General features: G+C 35.6%; 1 protein-coding gene across 4 annotated transcripts in view; it reads left to right on the forward strand.

The window, feature by feature from the left end:
- SWT1 (SWT1 RNA endoribonuclease homolog) overlaps positions 1-19,449 on the forward strand; it is a 101,274-nt gene that overhangs the window by 13,207 nt on the left and 68,618 nt on the right. For 3 of the 4 annotated variants that reach the window (XR_004297960.1, XM_032393056.1, XM_032393058.1), the window contains exons 5-10: positions 2,241-2,973; positions 9,126-9,185; positions 10,639-10,768; positions 11,948-12,049; positions 12,682-12,870; positions 18,133-18,226. Coding sequence is in view for 3 of the 4 variants with exons in the window: in XM_032393056.1 (XP_032248947.1) it covers positions 2,241-2,973; positions 9,126-9,185; positions 10,639-10,768; positions 11,948-12,049; positions 12,682-12,870; positions 18,133-18,226 (1,308 nt within the window). In the remaining variant the exon portion in view is untranslated. The remainder of the gene's footprint in view (positions 1-2,240; positions 2,974-9,125; positions 9,186-10,638; positions 10,769-11,947; positions 12,050-12,681; positions 12,871-18,132; positions 18,227-19,449) is intronic. The other variant, XM_032393057.1, reaches the window with a different exon arrangement.

The following is a 19,449-nucleotide window of genomic DNA, read 5'->3' on the forward strand; positions in this document are numbered from 1 at the left end:
CAGTTAAGTGTCTGCCTTCAGTTCAGGTCATGATCCCAGGGTTCTGGATCGAGTCCCACATTGGGCTCCTTGCTCATTGGGGAGTCTGCTTCTCCCTCTGCCCCCCCCCCACTTGTTCGTTCTCTCACAAAAATAAATAAATAAAATCTTAAAAAAAAAAAGAATATGAAAATGCTCAGAGAACTACAGGGTCCCATTAATATTTTTGAGTTATGTTTTATGTGTTGTTCTCCTGGTTTTTCTTTAATACAGTTGACATCTTAAACGTGCTATACTATTAGAAGCCAAAGCCCTATTAAAATTTCAAGTTTTGTTTTATCATTATTTACTAACAGTTAAATAATAATGGAAAGAAAATAAAATCCGATGAAGACCCAGGTGAAACCCTATAAAAACTCTGAGGTGTTTGTAGTTTGCTCATATAATTATTTGAGAAATCAGCTGTTTAGTGTCTCTTTCTCCCCCACCAGACTGTAAGCTAATTGGGTCAGAACTCTATTGGATGTGTCCTCCATGGCCTCTCCAGGTCCTAGCAGAGTGACAGGCACTTCGAAGGCACTCAAGGATTTATTGATATAAATTAATGCATTGTGTTTCATTGAAATTTTTTCACCTTTCTTTCTGACTACAAAGTAATATCTACTTTTATGAAGCAGGAAAATATCACCTCTAGCTATTGCTACTTCTAACATTTTAGCATATTCCTTTCTAAACTTTTTACTGTATTTATTTAAATTGTTGAGACCACATTATATATACAGGTTTGTGCCCTGCTTGATTTTTGCTTAATATTATATCAACACGTTTTGTTAGATCATTGAAAACTTTCATAAACATCATTTAAAATGACCATGATATTCTATCATTTTGGTAGAATGGCATATTTCTTAGTCATTTCCAAAATTTTAGAATTTACCCTGTTACCTTACTTTGTGCTATTATAAATAATCCTAAATTTTAAAAAAAGATTTTAGTCCATTTTTAATTTTTTTCACCTTGGTATAGATTTCTAAAATGGGAATTACTAGGAAGTCAAAGGATATGAACATTTTTAGAATTCTTAATTATCTTATCAAATTCCTTTGTAGAACTCCTTTTTTTTTTTTTTTTTTTTTAAGAGAAAGAGAGAGTGCGTACAAGCTGGGGAGTTGGGGGGAAGGGCAGAAGGGGAGGGAGAGAGAATTAAGCAGGCTCCATGCTGAGCCTGATGCAGGGCTCAATCTCACCACCCTGAGATCAGTGACCTGAGCCGAAATCAAGACATTTCACCACCTGAGCCACCCAGGTGCCCCACCTTTGTGGAACTCATATCATTTTGCATTTCTACCATGAGAGGGTCCATTTTTCAACCCCATGCCAGTATTTAATGTTATTTTAAAATCTTTGCTAATTTGATTAGAAGAAAATGGTATGCTGTTATAATTAGAATGTCTGTGATTACTAGGGAAGTCAAACTTTTTCCCCCAAATATCTATTAGCCAATCCCTTTTTCTCATTAGCAATTTTCTGTTTACGTCCTATTCTAGAGTCAGTCCTTTTTGATGAGCTTTTCATTTACTAAGGCAAATAAACCTTATAATATATATAATACACACACATATATAACATAACATGATATATAATACACATATATAACAAATACCATTTCCTAGTTCTAAAAATTTCATTTTTTAATATGCTAAAGTTTTAAAGTAAATAGTCATTTATTTATTTATTTTAAAAATTTTATTTAAGTTATCTCTACACCCAACGTAGGGCTCAAACTCATGACCCCAAGATCAAGAGTCACATGATCTTCCGACTGAGCTAGTCAGGCTTCCCTATAAATAGTCATTTACATTTATTATTTTCCTTTGTGATTTTTCCCACCACTCTTAAGTTTAGGAAGCTCTGTATTAAGAAATCAGGTAAATATTCCCTTTTTCCCCCTATGGTTTTTAAGGGATTAATATGAAGTATAGCAATTATGGTAATTATTTTGCACTTAAGTATTTAATCTATATGGAATTTATGTTGCATGGTATTATATAAAGCTGTAAATTTGGTTTTTGTCCGAATAGACCAATTATGCCAACACCATTTGTAATTCTTTCACTTCTTTCTTAATGTAGCCATTTCTTATTTTTTATGAAGTTGAATCAGACCAGTTCTGTCATTTCCTAACTGAAATAATACAGTGCAATATTATGTATAATTACGAATAATTGCAATGTAACTTGGGTTTCTGTGCTGCTTTACAGATTGAATGTAGAAACCGACCCTCCAGGAAGGAGACCAAAAATCAATTCTTCATCCCAAGGCCCTGTTAAGCTCCAAGAAGTATCATATTCAAATGCTAATCAAATTATTTCACAGAGTCCTTCTTCACATGGAACTAAAAAAGACCTAAGTAAATGTGTAGATTTTAAAGATAATAAATTGACAAATGTTAGGAGTCAACCTGACCATGGAATTAAAAACCTTAGCAGTCCTAAGATGGCCAAAGATGTAAAACCTAAAACTGAAGCCCAGGCCAGTGAAAAACAATGGCCTCATGTACTCGCTCAGCAGGAGAAGGTGAAAGAACTCAAGAAAGAAAGGCACAAGAAATTTAGGGACAGTTCTGAAAAATGTGTTTCAGAGAAATTCAAGAGAATCCATTTTTCTCAGGATTATAATTCCAACAAGATAATTAAGGAACCCCTTGAATCTAGAAGAAGGAAGATCAGTTTCAAAATCCCAGTAAAATCCCATGATACCCTCCAGAAGCTTGTAGAAGAAAATGTCTTCAGTTTAGAGTCCAACAAGTCAAAGTCTAAGCAGGAGAAAAAAGAAGGCCTCAAAGGCTCCCAAGTTTCATTAAATTTGACCAGGCACAAAAGTGAACATTTATTTTCAGATTCCACGTCTAAGCAGGCTGTTCATGAGTGGAAAGGAAAAAACCATCATGAGCATCAAGAAAGTGATTCAAGTTCCAGGGAAAACTTAATCCAGGTAAGGTGGTACAAAATGAGAATGTAGGTTTTAGGAAAGAATTTTAATAGTCAGGTTTGAGTTGTTTCTATTATGAGTAAGATCACAGAGAGCTGATTCATTTTAGTCAGGAAGCTATATGTTAGTTCCTTTATCTTACCCCTTTAATTCCAAACCTCCTTAGGAGGATATCGTGGCAAGTATCAAGGATCCGTAATAGAAGGTGATGTGTGAAAAGGTGGCAAGAAGCAGTTAGACAGTCCTTTCAGAAAAGCACTGTGACCATGTCTTAGGCTCTTCTGTAACCCTGGGTACTATAGAACATCCAGGGGTCAATATTCTGAATAGCTATTCCTTTGACAATTATTTTTGGAGTTCCACAGTATGCCAGGCACTGCGTTCACGGTCTCTGCTTCCAGAGACTTCTTCATGTGAGGAGACACACAAGCAGTCGATCACCTTAAGTCTGATAAGTACCTATCACTTAACATGGGAATACAGAGCTGGGAGTAACGGCTTTGGTACACTATAAAGGGAATCCTTAAGAAAGGTTTACTGGAGGGGGTTACATTGAACCTGAGAGCTAAAGAATGAAAAGGAGTTACTCAGTGAAGGCCAGGTGGGGTGGGATGGGAGAAGCAAGGATGTTCCCGGCAAAGGGAACTGCATATACAGAGATCCAGGTTGGAAAACTTGGCACATCTATTTTGCTTTTAAGTTATGTAATAAATCAGCATGTGTGGACTAATTTGAGAACCTCATCTCTAAAGCCTTGTTTGTGTGGCAAATAACATTATTTACCTTTAAGAGAACTTTCGAACCTTTGGAACTTCAGAACTTCTGACAGACTGAAATTTAGAGCCTGCTTTTAAACAGGGCTGGTTGAGGGACGCCTGGGTGGCTCAGTAGGTTAAGCGGCTGACTCCTGATTTTGGCTCAGGTTAGGATCTCAGGGTCGTGGGATTGAGCCCTGCGTTGGACTCTGCGCTCAGTGCGGAGTCCGTCTCTCCCCCTCCACTCCTCCCCTGCCGCTCGTGCTCTGTCTCTAAAATAAATAAATAAAATCTTAAAAAAAAAACAAGGCTGGTTGAGCCTACCTCCTTTTAGGAATGAAGACTATAGATTGCAGTGTAAGATACTCTTAGGAAAAACAGAGGGATTGTAACTAGGGAGGCTGGAAGAGCTGGAGAGAGTACTTCTCATTCAGTGAACTTGAAGGAGTCCAAAGAAGGAAACAATTGAGTTTGTTCTTTTTATTGCTTTCTTAAAGTAAAGCTCCAGTTTTTTTGTTATAAGCAGTTCTCTAGTGTAAAATGTGAGAATAGAATTTGAAGTTGGGAGTATGTTCATTGAACATCTTTGTGTCATTGCTTGATGTTCATTACCCTGTACTATGCATCTAAAGAACAGTGTGAGCAGTCCCCTGCAGTATACCGTACAGTTTCTTTCTTTCCTTTTTTTTTTTTTTTTTAAGATTTATTTATTTGACGGAGGGAGCACAAGCAGGGGAAGCAGCAGGCAGAGGGAGAAGCAGGCTCCCCACTGCAGGGAGCCCAATGCGGGGCTCGATCCCAGGACCCCTAGATCATGACCCGAACGGAAGGCAGACGCCTAACCAACTGAGCCACCCAGGCGCCCCTACCTTACAGTTTCTTTTAGTCTCTAAATAGAATTACCACATAAATCAAAAGACGTACATAGCATGAATATTAAGTTGTAGGAGAAGGAATTTTTGCATGATTACTTTCCAGTTATTGGAATTAAAACTCTTTATCAACTGTTCCTTTGATAGCAGTCTTATTGGACTTAAAGTCATTTAGACACAGGAGCAGCAAATAAATACTGTTCTTATCTTGCATATATTCTCTTTAGCATATTATTGACAGTAATCTTCTTAATATTACATTTGTTGTTTTCCTCACAAGTTCCTCAATGATAATTATCTTCCTAAAATGATGAGTGTACTTTATAAGGAAATAATTGTTATTTTCTGGATTTGGTAATCCTGTTATTTAGTAATCCTGTTATGCTTTCCTAAGAGAAAATAGCTTCTTTTGTTTCTTAAGTTTTATAGTCCTTTGTAGAGACCCCTTTGTTTGCACCCTCCCTTCGCAGTTGCAAACTAATGTTCTAAGATTTATGGTTTATAGGACACTTTTATAAACAGCATCCCACTTAATCCTTACAGACCTATGAGGTAGCAATTCAACAGTTTATCAAACATTAATTAAAGCTACTTGTTATGTATTAGGTACATTTCTAGGTTCTAGGGATTTAGAGATGAATAAGATGATTTTTACCCTTAGGAAGTTCCCAGGGAGGCAGATTAGTAGACAAATAGAGTTGCAATTCAGTGAAATAAAAGAGCACTAAGAATTGAGCTGGTGTTAGTATAAATTTGGGGGTGAGTTCAGGAAAGGCTCACCAGGGTGGAGATTCTTGCGCTTGGTAGTGAAGGGTGTGTAGAGCAAGGAATAAAAGAGTCCTACCAGGATAGAGGGCCAGCATCCTTTTTTTTTTTTTTAATTTTATTATGTTATGTTAGTCACCATACAGTACATCATTAGTTTTTGATGTAGTGATCCACGATCCATTGTTTTCGTATAACACCCAGTGCTCCATGCAGTACGTGCCCTCCTTAATACCCATCACCGGGCTAACCAATCCCCCCTCCCCCCTCCCCTCTAAAACCCTGTTTGTTTCTCAGGTCCATAGTCTCTCATGGTTCATCTCTCCCTCCAATTCCCCCCGCCCATTTTTCCCTTCCTTCTCCTAATGTCCTCCATGTTATTCCTTATGTTCCACAAATAAGTGAAACCATATGATAATTGACTTCCTCTGCTTGACTTATTTCACTTAGCATAATCTCCTTCAGTCGCATCCATGTTGATGTAAAAGTTGGGTATTCATCTTTTCTGATGGCTGAGTGATATTCCATTGTATATATGGACCACATCTTCTTTATCCATTCATCTGTTGAAGGGCATCTCGGCTCTTTCCACAGTTTGGCTATTGCGGACATTGCTGCTGTGAACATTGGGGTGCATATGGGAGGGCCAGCATCCTAATGGTACAGTCATGAGGTTGCATGACAAGAGCGTACATGGGCACTTAAGTTGTTCCGTATGACTAGCGTTGAGATGTGTAGAAAATCTATGTATAGGAGAGGAAGTGGGAGAGGAAGCCAGGGTTCAGACAATGGATTACTTTGTATCCCATGGGAAAGGTTTTGTTTTGTTTTATCTTGTATCCTGCAGATGGTATGGAAAGCCACTGAAACATAATCAGGGAAGCAGTGTAATCTGGTTTTCAGGTCAGAATCACTCCAGTAGATAAAACCATTGTCACTCTCATTATTGATACTCCCATTTGCCATCCCCAGGGAGGGCTGTATCCCAATTCATATATTTACTAAAGCATGGTAGGAGGAGGCAAACAGTTAAATAAATGCCCACTGAGACTTTCTTTTTTAATAGGGAGAGGTCTTCAGGAGCAACTGACATGAACTTTCCTGGTTTGGAGGAGTGATAGAAAATTTACTGAAGTCTCTGGAAGTGGCCTGTGGTCAAAGACAGTGAAGGGTAGTAATGACCTAAGTAAACAAACAACAAGACTTCAAATATCAGGAGTCCCGTAGGAAATTCTGATAATAATCTCTAACTTGTTTGGCACTTCTTAGTCAGAGAGGACCTTAGGGATCTGGTGAGATTTAAAGTCAGGGGGAGAAGGGATTGTAAAATCCAGGGTCATGGGGACAGTAAAGCTATCATGAACTTATGTGTGTGATGTATATGGTGTTATATATACCATGCGAGGACTGATGTTGGGAAGTTAGGATGGCAGCCGAATTCCCAGGAAAGCAACGTATGATACACTTTTTTATTTTTTATTTTTTTTATTTTTTAAATTTTTTTATTGTTATGTTAATCCCCATACATTACATCATTAGTTTTAGATATAGTGTTCCATGATTCATTGTTTGTGCATAACACCCAGTGCTCCATGCAGAACGTGCCCTCCTCAATACCCATCACCAGGCTAACCCATCCTCCCACCCCCCTCCCCTCTAGAACCCTCAGTTTGTTTTTCAGAGTCTATCGTCTCTCATGGTTCTTCTCCCCCTCCGATTTCCCCCCCTTCATTCTTCCACTCCTTCTACATTCTTCTTCTTCTTTTTTTCTTTCTTAACATATATTGCATTATTTGTTTCAGAGGTACAGATCTGAGATTCAACAGTCTTGCACAATTCACAGCGCTTACCAGAACACATACCCTCCCCAGTGTCCATCACCCAGTCACCCCATCCCTCCCACCCCACCCCCCACTCCAGCAACCCTCAGTTTGTTTCCTGAGATTAAGAATTCCTCATATCAGTGAGGTCATATGATACATGTCTTTCTCTGTTTGACTTATTTCGCTCAGCATAATACCCTCCAGTTCCATCCACGTCGTTGCAAATGGCAAGATCTCATTCCTTTTGATGGCTGCATAATATTCCATTGTATATATATATACCATATCTTCTTTATCCATTCATCTGTTGATGGACATCTTGGCTCTTTCCACAGTTTGGCTATTGTGGACATTGCTGCTATAAACATCGGGGTGCACGTACCCTTTCGGGTCCCTACTTTTGTGATACACTTTTTTAAAGAGAGTATGTAATTTATACCATATATAGCTGCCTGTAAAATATGTGTGAGTTTGGTGTTATGTTGGAGAATTCTTAGAAGATGATATGGTTTAGTAGTGGCTTTTGCTGAGTTCCCTATTACCTGTACAGAGGGTCAGGTAAGTCCCATCTGCTTAGCAAAAGTGCCAGTGAAAACTTGGAATTAGTAGATTTTCAACCTCTGCTAAAAAAGAAAATTAAAACACAAACCTCTGGCCCTCTACCCATGTAGAATACAACTATTGCAGTTTTCAGCTTTTTCCCTTCAGCCATCTCCTAATCTTTAGGTTCCCTTTTTTTTGTCATGTCACTTTTAGAAATGGGTCAGCTACTTCTGGGTGAAAATTTCCCACCATTGAAGGCCAGCTTGTTTATCTTGGCCGTGGTGGTTCTTTCTGTTTCTCAGGGTGGCATGTAGTTTTATTCTTAGAACATGAATATTTTCAGGAATGTATATATGAATGAGTAAACTTTAAAGACTTTCCACCTTGTTTCATTGACTTAATAGAATGAGGCTTTTCTATTCTGGGGCAGTTTGTCTTCTAGGGGCAATTTACCCGAGAGGGAGCATTTGGCTGTTGACTTGATGGAGACATTTTTGATTGTCAAGTTTGGGAGGGAGTAGTGTTACTGGTATTTACTGGGTAGAGGCAAGGGATACTGTTAAACAGCATAATGCACATCATATCCCTAAAACAGAGAATTATCCAGTGCCAAATGTCAGTAGTGCCAATGTTGAAAACCCTACTCTAGGTATATGCTTCATTCTTTTTTGTCCCCAAGGTTTTTTTGTTTGTTTTATACTGTTTTTTTTTTTAATGTTCAATTAGCCAACATATGGTACATCATTAGTTTTTGATGCATTCAGTGATTCATTTAGTTGCGTATAACACCCAGTGCTCATCACCACACGTGCCCTCCTTAATACCCATCACCCGGTTACCCCATCCTCCCACCCCCTTCCCTTCTGTAACCCTCAGTTTGGTCCCTGAAGTCCAGAGTCTCCCATGGTTTGTCTCTCTCTCTGATTTCTTCCCATTCAGTTTTCCCTCCCTTCCCCTGTGGTCCTCCGTGCTATTCCTTATGTTCCACATATAAGTGAAACCATATGATAACTGTCTTTCTCTGCTTGACTTACATTTCACTTAGCATAATCCCCTCCAGTTCCATCCATGTTGATGCAAAGGGTGGGTATTCATCCTTTCTGATGGCTGAGTACAGCCACTCTGGAAAACAGTATGGAGGATCCTCAAGATGTTAAAAATAGAGCTACCCTACAACCCAGCAATTGCACTACTAGGTATTTATCCCAAAGATACAAATGTAGTGAAAAGAAGGGGCACATGCACCCCAATGTTCATAGCAGCAATGTCCACAGTAGCCAAACTGTGGAAGGAGCCAAGATGCCCTTCAACAGATGAATAGATAAAGACGATGTGGTTCATATGTACAATGGAGTATATGCTTCATTCTTAACTAATAAAATTACTTTTCATTTCAGAGTTTTGAAGCTCCATGTTCTTCAGCATCACTTGCAACTATTCAAGATACAGATCAAGAGGTTACTGATATACTTATTTACTTTGAATATTTCAATGAAATTAAGTCAAACAGTTCTTATATAAATAATAAATAATGACTATATAAACCTTGGTAATATGAAAGTAGCAGTGATATCTCTACTTAAATCAATATGTAAGTTTTACAAAGTTATGAAAAACTACTTGGAGGATATTTACATTTAATTGATCACCTTTTTGTCTTTGTTTCTAATAAGCTCTAAACTGTTTTGAATAAAGAGCATGGAGTCTATAGCCTACAAGTTACATGAATTCTGATTTAATGTTATCATAACTTTTGCATGCTTATGCCTAGGCTTACCAAAATTCAGTGTGGTAATAATCTGTTCGCCTCGTTTTTCTAATCAGCAATAAGATGAAAATGTTATTCAGTGAAAATGAGAGTGCGTGCATATTTATTTATTTTTAACCTGTTGCTTCATTTCCCAGCTAGAATCTCCTGATTGACCCTCTTGGAATTATTGCATAGACTTTTATGTTTCTTGGTCCTAAATTAAAATTAGATCCATGAAACACTTTGTAGTTTTCTATTTAAAGAAGACTTTAAAACCATATTGATTACTTTTTATTTGTGATAGTTGTATTTTTCTGTCCTGTGGGTCAGTGCTCCTTGATAGAAGAAAGATTTCTCATCCCTGCTCCAAATCTAGATTAGATATACAATTCTTCGCATCAAAATACATCAGGGAACTACTTCCCTGAAGTGAGAAGGGTCTTAAAATCTAGATTTCAGTTTTTGATGGCTCATAAACAATCTTAGAAATCTCAAGAAGAGGCTCATCATCCAGATGAAAAGATAGTTGGCTCCCAAAGTACATTAAAGTGAAAATGGGATGAGAATGAACTTATTTTGAAGGTCTACTATGTACTAGGCTCTGTGCAGGGAACTTCATATTATTTCATTTAATCCTCACCAAAATACCAACAGGCAATAGTTATTTAACATTCCTATTTTGTGGATGAACAGATGGAGACCCAAGGTAGTTAAATAATTTCCTTGCCTAAGGTTACAGAGGTAATAAGAGAAGAGCTACTTTTAAAAGCCTGTGTATGGGGGCGCCTGGGTGGCTCAGTTGTTAAGCGTCTGCCTTTGGCTCAGGTCATGATCCCAGGGTCCTGGGATCGAGCCCCACATTGGGCTCCCTGCTCCGCGGGAAGCCTGCTTCTCCCTCTCCCACTCCCCCTGCTTGTGTTCCCTCTCTCACTGTGTCTCTCTCTGTCAAATAAATAAAATCTTTAAAACAAAACAAAACAAAAAAAACCTGTGTATGTTTATAAATCTGTATTCTTTCACCATTCTGCCTCCATATTTTTGTGACTTTTTTCCCCACAAACCATCTCAAGTGAATTTATTAGAATTAATTGCTTTCTAATCCTAACTAATCTGCAAGTAGATAATCCAAAATATTTTACTGTGGGTCTTTTATAATTTAGATGCAGATAGTGGAAGAGCTCCATGCTGCACGTGTGGGAAAAAGTGTGGATTTACCTGTGGTTTTATCTTCCGGAGAGTTAACAAGCATGGAGATTGACTTGGTGGAAGATGATGTACATTCCTGTGCTGGTATACCCTATCTGTAGAGGATGATGTTTCTGATCTCCTATGCTTTCTCAGGAGTTAATGAGCCAACATTCAATTTTTATAATATTTAGATGAAAAATGTTAAAATGTGCTCATTTGAAACAATAAGGTATGGTATATGTCTTCTAGTGACTAGAGTCAGGTCTAATACTTGTTTTATCATTTGTTTTATACATCTCACATTATTAGGCAGTTAGACATATTTTCTCTTTCTCTTTTTTTGCCAAGGGTCAGTAATCAGGGTTATCTTTTATTCTATCAACTATCAGAGCTGTCTTTTATTCTTGCCCTTAATCATAATTTTTGACAGTTTCAACTATGTAAAGCCCTGATCAGAAATAGTTAGAGAACAAATTGAGACTTATTGGAGGGAAGCTGGGCAGAGGGATGGGTTAAATGGGTGATGGGTTAAGGAGGGCCCTTGTAGTGAGGAGCACTAGGTATTGTATGTAAGTGATGAATCACTAAATTCTACATCTGAAACTGATATCATACTGTATGTTAACTGGAATTTAAATAAAAACTTAAAAAAAAAGAAATAATGCCAGTTGCTCAAAGGTATTATATGCATGGATTTCTTACTTATGTAGTAAAGTTTTGATCATTCTTCCTACTTGGAGAAGGTGATAGATATTACCCAAAGTCTGTTAGCATACAATTTTGAATTGTATTTATAAAAATGTAATGCTACATTAACATTCATATTGCACTTTTCAATTTACTAAGTGTTTTCCTGTGCATTAACTTATCTGATCTTCACAATGACCCTATGAAATAATAATGCTGATCTTACCTGTTTTCTTTCATTTACACATATTTATCTTTTCAATTATATTTCACTCACAGTGTATTAAAATTAGCTTATAAATCCTAAGTGTACCACTACTAGTGATGCAGAACAAGGTTTGGCAAACATAGTTACTAGTGGAGCAAATTAGTTTATGATTTAAAATCCACTCAGACAATTCAGGATGTTTCACTCGTAGATAGTTAAACATTGATTACTGTTCTTTTAAGGATTAGAGTAAACACGGTTTTGTCTGTCTAAAGGACTGCCTTCTTTTAAGAATACCTTCAAAGTTCTATGATATCAAAACTTCGGTTATTATACAAGTCTGTTATCAAGTGTCATGAAATCCTAACTTTGCTCTTTTTCTCTAGCAAATACTGCTTCAGATAAAAAGCTTCTAATTGTTATTGACACAAATATTCTGATGAATCACCTCAATTTTGTTAGAATTTTGAAGACAACAGAAATTCCAGGTATTTATAAAGCATGATTCTGATTTTCTTATTTGAGTTGATATTTTATATTAACGATGATGTGGGGTGGTTTTTTCCCCCACAAATACATTTCCATTTAGATATGTTATAAAGTATATGTCTTAAAATATATATATTAATAATCAGCATAAGTAAAAAAAAAAAAAAAAGCGCCTTCATAGGTTAACCTAACAATCCAAAGTTACTCTTCTTTGAGCTCCTATAGTATCTATTTTTGTAACATTCATTTGATACTTACTTACATCTGTTTTTGTTTTTCTTTTAAAGATTTATTTATTTGAGAGAGAGAGAGAGAGAGAGCGTGTGCACAGGGGGCAGGGGCAGAGGGAGAGAGAGTCCTAAACTGACTCCGCCCTCAGAGCTGGACATGGGGCTGAATTCCTGACCCTAAGATCAGGACCTGCGCCAAAAGCAAGAGTCAGATGCTTAACCCACCATGCCACCCAGGCGCCCCATACTTATATCTATTTTTAGTTACCATTTTTTATGTATTATCTCTTCATTTAGACTGTGAATTCCTTACTTTAAAACTTCCAATGCTCCTACAGCAGTTCAATTTAGTAGCTCAATAAATATTTGTTGACTTCTAAGAAATCTTTTTTATTTTTCAGGCTTTGACAGACTTGTGTTAATAATTCCCTGGGTGGTCATACAAGAGCTAGATCGTATGAAGGCAGGAAAACTGCTAAAACATGCCCAGCACAAAGCTGTGCCTGCAGTTCATTTCATCAATGACAGTCTCAAAAATCAAGACAGAAAGCTATGGGGTCAGTCACTACAGCTTGCATCTCAAAAACTTTGTAAGTATTGTTCTCTCGGGGTGTTTCCTGATTTAGATTTGTTTGGGTGCTGACTCATTATTGGGGGGAAATGGTGCGAAACTTTAAAAGAATTTATAATCATTGGAATGAAATGGCCAGACGTAGTGATGATTAGGGGTATTCTATTGGGCTTGGTTCAGGTGTTCTTGGATTTTTATTTTTCTGCTTCTAGGCCTTCTTAGGTTATGTCTTTATTTCACAGATAGTGACTGTATAGTCCTGTATGCATAGTTTTCTATATTATAGTACTTTGAATTCTTTTTTTTTTTTTTAAATACCATTGTTGAGTGACGAAGCCAGTAAGTAATTGAGGTTTCTAATCTGTCCCTGATTAGAATCTGTCACTGTGCAGTTTGTATAATGCAGAGAGAGGCATTGTTTTCCTCTGGTTTGTCAGAATCTGTAATTAGGAGGTGTTTGTATAATAAAGGTCTATAGAGTTTCTCTTGATTTATTTTTTTTCCATATTAGCTTCTTTTCAGTCATTTTTAAATCACTTTAGTTTTAGAACCTAAGTATGCTCTTTATGTTATATATATGTATCACCTTGTGGAAAAAAAAAATCCATGTGTAAAGCAACACTGTTGCCTCTGCAGAGTTTATCCATATATTTAGAGGATTTATTTCATTCTTTAAAACCTTGTTTCTTCTCAACTCATTCATTTATATACGTACATTTACACTAACTTAAATATCGTGGATTTATGTTGTCTACTCTACTCATATACAATAAGATATGAAAGAATTCATCCTATGATGAATCTAATCATGGTATTAACCCTGAGAAGGCTTTTGGCACAGTCGTTTAGTCTTAAATCTTTGAAGAAAAAGGGCCTCCATAATTCATTCATTCATTCCCTTTACAAATATTTATTAGCTTTTAGTATGTTTTATATACAATCCTTATGCATTTTGAGCAGCTTTGTGTGGTATGTTTAAAAGCTTTTAAAGGAGAACCACAAATATTAAAGTTAAGAAAATACTAAAATGTTTGAACATTTATATTGAACATCTTGGTGGTTCTTTTTTTTTTTAACTTCTCATTATGAAAAATTTCAAATGCAGAGGTCGAATAATGTATGACTCCTTGTGTACCTCTTACTGTTTTTCAGTAATTATCAGCATTTTGCCATTCTTGTTTATTCTCTCATTTCCTTTTCTCCTCTTTCTACTCTTGGAACTCCTGTAGTAATTTGAAGCAAGTCCCAGATACTGTATCATATCATTTTTACTCATAAATACTTTGGTATGTGTTGCTAACTAAAAAGTATGTGATACTTTTGTATTTTTTTTAACAACTACACAATTAACAAAATTAACCCCTGATCTAAACCATCCTGTCAGTAAAACCCCAAACCTTAAAAGGAGAGGAGAATTTTTTTTAACTCTTAATCTTCTACTTTTTTTAGTTTGTTGATATAAACTATATTTTATTATTTAATAGTATGGATAAGGATGATAATAATGGATAACACTTATATTGTCATTATTCTCCAGACCCTTTTCCAAGTGCTTTGCCAGCTAATATCTCATTCAAGCCATATAGTACTTGTGGAAGTTATTAGCCCCATTTTATAAATGAGGAAATTGAGACAGAGAGGTTAAGAACTTGTCCTAAATAGCATGTCTATTTCTTCAATAGATTTGCTTTGAAAATTATTTTAGAGCTCATTTTAGAATAGATATTTTGGCCACATTTATTATTTATAGATGCTTGGTATATTTCCTTTGACTTTTCCATGTTCATATGCTTTTTTGATGCTTTAACTTCCTCAGTCTCTGCTTTTTTTGATGATTGAGGAGGGTAGATCATAGTAGTGGTCTCAGATGTCTGTGTTGTTTCAATTTCTGGGTGTCTTCCTCGAAATCCATATTTTACTTTAATGTTTGAATGGTATTTGATGGTAGTTTTTATTAAATTGCTCAAATTGCTTTTAGTTATAAGGTCGTAGATATAATAATAGATTATTTGTAATTGTCTTTGTCAGGTAAGTCCTTTATGTGTTTCTCTGTATCGCTGTTTTCTTCATTGATCATTAAAAACATTCTTTATATAAAGTACAATGTATTTAATAGGTTTATTCTGTTGATAACGATTTTATGATATCCATTAGAAATTTTTATCATAATAAAATTACATTTTATATTCTAATGATAAACTAATATTCTTATGAGAAAACTCAATTCAAGATTCCTGAGTAAAATTAAAGTTCCTGTTTGGAAAAAGGCAAAAACAAAATGAACTTTTATTGTACTTTACAAATGTCAAGCACATTTGCAACTAGCTCTTAATAATTGCTAATTTTGTGTGTATTATTTTCCTTTTACATAATCATTGAGTATTGTAACAATGTATTTTTTAAATAGGCATTTTTCCATCAAAAAAAGAAATGTAGATAATTCATGTTAAATTGCCTTCATTGACTATAATTTTAGCCTTGTCCTTAACTCTTTTCAAAGTTATATTTATTTGATGTAGTATTTAGTGTGGTGAGAGGAGAATAGGATTTGAAATCTGATTGATCTGGGTTTATAACCTGACCTGGGGAAAGTTAAAGATGAGGCAACTAAGTCAATGAAATGGGGGAAAATAACCTCCAGGTCAAAAAATGATTGTGAAGATTGGTTGAGTTAAATTAAAGTACTTGATGGTTTATGGCTTAGAATAGGCAATAATTCTCTTGTATCCTTGTTATATGAAAAGCTTATACAGATTGACTAGAAAAACAAAAAATCCCTTTTCTCTAAATGGACAAAGATTATTAATAGGTAATTCACAAAAGAAGTACAACTAAGCAGCCCCTTGTTCACTGCAAATATTCTCCTGTTTGACGTTTTTAATGTTAATTTCTGATGTATAGATATTTTTAGTTTAGATCTTTCACTTTTCCTTTCTTCTTCTTATTGCTTCTAAGTTTAGAAAGTTATTCTTTTGCATCATACCAGTGCTTTGAGAATATGAATTACTAACTTTTCAGGAGAGCAATTTATCAGTGTGTTTCAAGAAGCCTAAAGATACAATTCTCTTTCTAGAAATGTTTTCTAAGACATAATCAGAGATGCTGACAGTGATCTATATAAGTAAGGTTCATAACAGTATTATTAATACAGCAAAAAATTTGAAACAACCTGAGTGTCTAACAGTTGGAGAAGTTGCATACAATACTATAGCTATGTGAAAGAATACTACTGTATTTCAAAAAATGTTAATGACAAAATAGGATTTAAAAGAATAAAAAAAATCATCCCAAATTTGTTAGATTATGCATTATATACTTACAGATGGTGAATGTTGGATATATTTAGCTGATGGAATTATGAGTTATTTTAATTTTCTTTGTTTTCTGCATTTTCCAGATTTTCTAAATTATTTTATTTTTATAATAAGGGAAAAATAGTTATCTGCCACCCCCACACCTGACATTTTTTCCATCATTTTTATATTTTACTATATTTTTGTTGATTCATGTATTTGCCAAATACCTGTACCAGACACTGTTCTGGGGCCGCATCAGTGAGAAGCTGTTGAGAAGCTTAAATTCTTAAATTCTTAAATATTAAATATCATATTAACTATAATTTATACAGAATTTTGTGGGGTTTTTGGTGTTGTGAGTAGAGGTCATGCTGTTGTGCCATTTGAGCTGAGTTTTAATTAATAAATATATATTACTTAAAAAATACTTGCTATTACCTCTTATTGAGCTAACTGTTTCCTATAAATTTTCTTATTTCATTTTCCTGGTTAAGCAGTTTGCCCAAGATTACATGGCTAGTAAGTGGGAAAGCAGGGATTCAAACCCAGATTAATCTGTCTCCAGAGTCTTTGTTTTGTTCACTTTTGAACAGTACCTAAGCAGGTGCTCAGAAATATTTGTTGAATAAATATTTCATGAATATTCTTGCAGTTTTAGGCATGTTTTCAAGCCCCGCGTATTCTAGAAAAAGTGACAGAACAGATAATATTGAACTTTGATACCTTTAGAACAGTATACTGTAACCTTTAACCTTTCATCTGCTGAGTTGTTTAAAGCTAATAATTTTTTGCTGCCCATTTTGCCTTATAGTGTGGTATTTACTCTGTGGACTAAAAGAAGGAAAATCGGCTACTGTAGTATATGTCTGCTTGGCTTACTGGTTGTCTGATAAAAGAACTGAATCATATCTTCGGGCTTATGCTCTGAGATCAATTCAGTTCTGTCTAGACTTCACTAGAGATTGTGAGCTCCTCAAGAGTTTGTCCTTGTATATCCAGTTACTTAGCACAGAGGCTTGGGTACGAATTCAGCCCTATATAAAAATTTATTCCTTGAATGAATGAGTTTTCTAATTTGAATGTTTAGAGGACTAAGTAATATAGGCTAAAAGTTGAGGGGAAAAGAGTTATAGTCTGGGAACAGAGTTGAGGCTCCTTGTCTAGTATATCTTAAATTTTAGTGTGTAAGAGCTCACCAGGAGTTTAAATTCATGTTTGGGTCCAGACTCCAAAGATTCTTATACAGAAGTGGGTCTGGGGTGTGGCCCTGAAATCTTATTATTAAGTACCCGAGGTAGTTTTGAGGCAGGCAGTGTAAGGACTTAGGAAAAACACTGTCTTTGGTCTTGTTTTTCTACACATTACATCATTTTCACAAAATCCAAACTTTTACATCATGCTTTAAGGCTTGCAGAATGCCAGAGGACGCTGTGTTAGCCATTCGTTAACACTTGGTAGAAATTTTTGTGTTTCCTACCTAGGGCCCATATCGCCTTTTCCTGTGCATCTCTAAATGTTAATTGTTTAGAGATTAGGGAAAAGCAGACACATGAAAATGGTTCTGTTGATGGTAGAAGAGTTATTCATTATTTTATAGACCTCTTTTAGGTGGAGGTCATTTTAAGCATGATATAATCCTATAATTTATAATCTCTAAGTGACTGAATTGAGACTAGAATTCATAGCTTTAAGTTTCTAGTATGGCATTTAACTTACTGATCACTTTCTTTCTTTTGTGTTTATTAATAGTCATATCCTATTTCATTTTAGTAGTAAACTAACTACTTTGGTAATTCTACCTGAGTTCTACCTTCTTTGGAATTCTACATGAACTCTAGATCCCGAATTTTTAAGGCATTGTTTTGCTGTGTCTTATTTTTCTCTTTTGATTTAAGAAGTGTTCTTTCTTTTAGATTTTTTTGACTTGTAAATACTGTCCAGATTTTTAGTATGCTTATTGATTATCGCTTTTGCTAAATTTGCAGATGGACTGAGTGACGAGAATAATGATGACCGGGTATTAAAATGCTGTCTTCAGTACCAGGAATTATTCCCTTGTTCTACTGTTATTCTGTGCACGTGAGTTTCATAGTCATTTTACTCTTTTTTTTTTTTTTTTTTTTCTAAATAGCAACTATACCAGAGAATTTTTAGAAGTCATATTATACCCACCAGACTAAGGATCAAAAACGTACATGATTTTCGAAAACTGCCAGTAAGCATATTCAATTTTGTGTCACATTCTTATAATGTGTAAACTATAGAAGAATGAGATTTGAAACTTATGAAGTCTTCAGTTTTATTTATCTGACATTCAGAAACCTTTTATAAAAACTGAGAACAGCCAATTTAATCTGTCAACAAAATAGTTCAGAAATAAAAGTCTGACAAATTTTTGGTCAAGGGGCAAGAAGGTTAATTAATTAATTTGTGGGGAAGAGGCAGTTCATGTTGGTGGTACACCTCTGGTGCCTGTTCATAGAGTGAGGGCTGGAGTCATGGGTCTCCCATTTACCAGCCCTGTGACCTGGGAAAGTTGCTTACCTTAGTTTCCTCACATGTAAAATATAGGGGGATACTAATACCTGCCTCCTGGAGTTATTGTGAGTACTTAGATAATGTATACATAAAGCAGTTAGGGTAGTGCCCAGTACATAAAATGATCTCAGTAAGGGTCTTCTCCTCCTCTTCCCTTTCTCCTTCCCCTCCATTCCCAACTAGTATTTTCATAACTTAGTTCTAAGGTAAAACTAACATAACATTAAGCAAAATTGAACCCATCGTGTGTGAGAAAAGGCTCTGAAGGAACCAAGAAGAGCAATTGTAAACTGCTGTTTTTGTCTGAGTTTTATTCACTGAAAAGTGGAGTTCTTTTTTTACAGTTTCACAATCATGCCAAATTCTGTATGAAATACAGCAATTATAGAAATGAATAGCCCTGAGAGACGATGGACTCTGAAAAACAAACTGAGGGTTCTAGAGGGGAGGGGGGTGGGAGGATGGGTTAGCCTGGTGATGGGTATTGAGGAGGGCACGTTCTGCATGGAGCACTGGGTGTTATGCACAAACAATGAATCATGGAACACTATATCTAAAACTAATGATGTAATGTATGGGGATTAACATAACAATAAAAAAATTAAAAAAAAAAAAAGAAATGAATAGCCCTAAGGTTTTTCTTGTAAGGCAGTTTGGTCAGTTATCATTTTAAATATATGGAAGCATTGAATCATTATGTTATACACCTGAAACTAATATAATGCTGTATGTTAACTAGAGTGGAATTAAAATAAAATTTTTAA

The sequence above is a fragment of the Phoca vitulina genome, unplaced genomic scaffold (genome assembly GCF_004348235.1).
Source record: "Phoca vitulina isolate PV1807 unplaced genomic scaffold, GSC_HSeal_1.0 scaffold71, whole genome shotgun sequence".
Lineage (NCBI taxonomy): Eukaryota > Metazoa > Chordata > Mammalia > Carnivora > Phocidae > Phoca > Phoca vitulina.